Source organism: Belonocnema kinseyi, chromosome 5 (assembly GCF_010883055.1).
Source record: "Belonocnema kinseyi isolate 2016_QV_RU_SX_M_011 chromosome 5, B_treatae_v1, whole genome shotgun sequence".
Classification (NCBI taxonomy): Eukaryota; Metazoa; Arthropoda; class Insecta; order Hymenoptera; family Cynipidae; genus Belonocnema; species Belonocnema kinseyi.
The window spans coordinates 124,835,403-124,838,563 of NC_046661.1; the positions used below are offsets into that span (position 1 = coordinate 124,835,403).

Genomic DNA, 3,161 nt, shown 5'->3' on the forward strand with positions numbered 1-3,161 from the left:
ATGTAACCCGCTCTCTCTTTACGCTCATAGAATGCTAAAATCAATTTATATACATAATAATTTGCATTAAAAATAAAATCTTGATTATTGGCAAGAAATTGAATTTCTTGCACTTGATTATCATTTCCAAAATGACATTGGAAATTCTTCAGTATTAAATGTTTTTGTGAAAAGTAGGATACCTTTTTTAAAATTACATTCAGAGGTAATGCGTGAAGGGGCGTTCCGCCATTGGGCTGGCAATAACTAGAAAGGATAAACGAATTTTACTTTAAACGGCAGCGAAATCCAAATTGTGCATCAAACCACCAATCCATAAAGCAGTCACGATGAGTCATCGTACAGATTACAAAAATACAAAAAGTGTACTATTGGTTCACGCACGGACAAAGCAAATTACGAACTTACAAATATAATACAGAGCAACAACAAAAACTTATCAGATGCAAAGCCCAGCTAAACATTCATGTACAGAAACCTCAGAGGATTCTGCACATGCTCCTGTACATGAACTTGCACACGAACCTATACAGGAAATCACTATACGGTTCCTGTGCAGGAATTTGGCGAGGGAAACTGTACATGATCTTGCAAAGGAATCTGCATCGCCAAAGGAACCTCTAAATGATCCTATTCGGTTTCATTTACAGGTTCCTTTGCGGAGAAAATTGAGACGCAGGTTCCTGTACAGTAACCTGTATAGGGCTATAAAGTAGCCTTCCTTTTATTCCCTCAAAGATTCAACTCACCATAGGGTGAGCAAAGCCACTAGCGAACCCTCGTGTATTAGTTCCTACACAGTTTGATGTCTAGCATTCTAAACATGTTCCTGTACATGAACCCACGCCTGAATTGACTCTGTGAAGGAACCTGTAAAGGATCATTTAAAGGTCACTTCGCAAACAGCTTCCTTTGCAGGTTCATATACAGTTTCCGTCGCCAAATTCTAGTACAGGAACCGTCAGGATTACATGTACAGGTTTATGTGCAGTTTCGTGTATAGGAACATGTGCAGGATCCTCTGAGGTTCGTGTTCTGGAAATTTCAGCTGGGAGTTAGGAAGCAATGTGCGAATCCGCGGGAAACTGACAAAAGTACTGTGACGGAACCCCAGAATGGATAGAGTACAGTCCTTAGATAGCGACACCAACCTGTCGGATCTGAGACCAATCAAGTTGAAACCTACCACAATTCGCGTAGTTACAACCCAAAACACCACGTGGTGTCTCGGAAGAGAATATAATGGATAATTTTTATGGGAAAACTACACAGGGAAGGAAGATGAAGGATGACTGTAGAGCATTGGAAGGGTAGCGAGAGAGCATTAGTAAAAATTGCTTCCGACTCGGGGAGTAATTACAGTTAATAATGTTTTTATTCAAGAGTATTACATAATTTTTACACTTATTTTTTCTTTCCTAATTAAATCTAGTGGTGGTTTTGTGGTGACATACCTCTAGTTAGCCCAGTTGGTGCTCGTGGCCGTGGTAGCCTATTTAGCCGAGGGGCCCTAGGTGGCCGATGAGTTGTTCGTGACTGAATAAATGTCCCTTGTGAGTCGTAAAATCTATATATTATATCTCGACTGCCATCTGGATAATTTATATACTCTGGAACAATACGCAAGTATTCTTCTCCTTCTCGAGGAGGAGGAAGATCTGGGTGAGGTGGAGGTGCAGGTGGGTGTTGATGAATATTTATGTCAGAACTTTCTCTAGAACCACCAGTTAGTCGACTTGTATTGAATGCTGTAAGAATTTACATTTATGATTTTTTTTTGTCCTGCGGAAAATATATTTTTATGAGTCCCTATCGAGTAAAAATAGATAGAAACCATAGATTACCAAAAATTTCAGATGTTTTATAAACACTTCAGCGTTTCCGTAAATCTCCAAAATTTAAAAAATTTCAAACAAATAATTTATATAATTCTAAAAATTTTCAAAATTTTATGAATTTAAACAATTTTAAACATTTTATGAATTACATTACTTTAAATATAATGAATTTTTTAATAATAATTCATGAAAATTAAAAAAATTATAAAATTTTACAAGAATTGTAAGTTAAAATTTTAAAAAAATTTTAATCTTTTAAAACTTCTAAGATTTCTAAAAAATTTTTAATTTAAAATTTCTAAAATTGAAGTAAAATATTAATTCATGATTTCATAAATGTTAAAAATTCATAAAAATAATTTCTTTTCTATTCATAAAATTAAAAGTATTTTTAATTCATTAAATTAATAACAATAAAAAAATTGTACTCTTTAATAATCAAATATTCAAGTTAACCATTTTATATGGTAAGCTCCAAAAATAAAAATAAGAATAAAATAGAACAATTTTTTTTAACTTCATTAAACAATATGAAAGGAAACGAAAAGAAACATAATGCTGAGTTTAAATACAGATATTTAAAAACGTTTGAAATTAAACAAATGTTAAAAATTGTCCAAAATTGGGAAATTATAAAAAGAACCACTAATCGAGTAATTAAATTCACAAAGTAAAAACAGTTTAAATTTCAATGCAATCGTAATTAAAAATTGTCAAATTTTAAGAGCCTGAAAATTTAAAATTTAAAAATAGATATTTCGAGTGGACACAATTTTACACATACAAAAAATTAAATCTTTCATGAGCTCCACAATTTTGATTATATATGATTAACTATAACATAGTTAATCGCTTTTAGAGATAAAGTCAAAATTAAAATTTCAAGAACTTCCAATGTCTTGTATAAATACTAATTTTTAAATATTTCCAGACTTACCAACGGAATCAAGGAAAATCGCCATTGTAAGAATTAGAAAGCTAATAAAGATCTTCATTTTTCCTAGATAGATTACGTGAACAGTGACTGATAAATTTGAAATGTATGTCTGGCTATATATACTAATTATACACACTGCCACGTTTATTAATTCTCACTCCTTATTCCTTGAGAATTAATCAAATTCATTACGTGCCTACATGCACGTATGTTCAGATCCCCCCCTCTCTCTTTTCGAATAGTTAAGTCCGTACTTTTAGCTTCGATAAAGATTTTATTTGAATTGCGCGGTAGAATGAATGAAATTTATTGCAGATGGATAATATACAAAGTTATGATGGCCACACTAACTTACTGGGTGTCCAATTTTTGTCAAAAAGTGGATC

The 3,161-nt window shown here is 32.6% G+C and overlaps 1 protein-coding gene across 1 annotated transcript; it reads right to left on the reverse strand.

Moving 5' to 3' along the window:
* Positions 1–1,428: 1,428 nt before the first annotated feature.
* Positions 1,429–2,836, reverse strand: LOC117173876. Its single transcript, XM_033362522.1, has 2 exons — positions 2,776–2,836; positions 1,429–1,748 (listed from the first exon to the last, which is right to left on the reverse strand). The coding sequence occupies exons 1-2, from the start codon at positions 2,831–2,833 to the stop codon at positions 1,429–1,431; spliced, it is 378 nt and encodes a 125-aa protein (XP_033218413.1). The 5' UTR covers positions 2,834–2,836.
* Between the last annotated feature and the right edge of the window lie 325 nt (positions 2,837–3,161).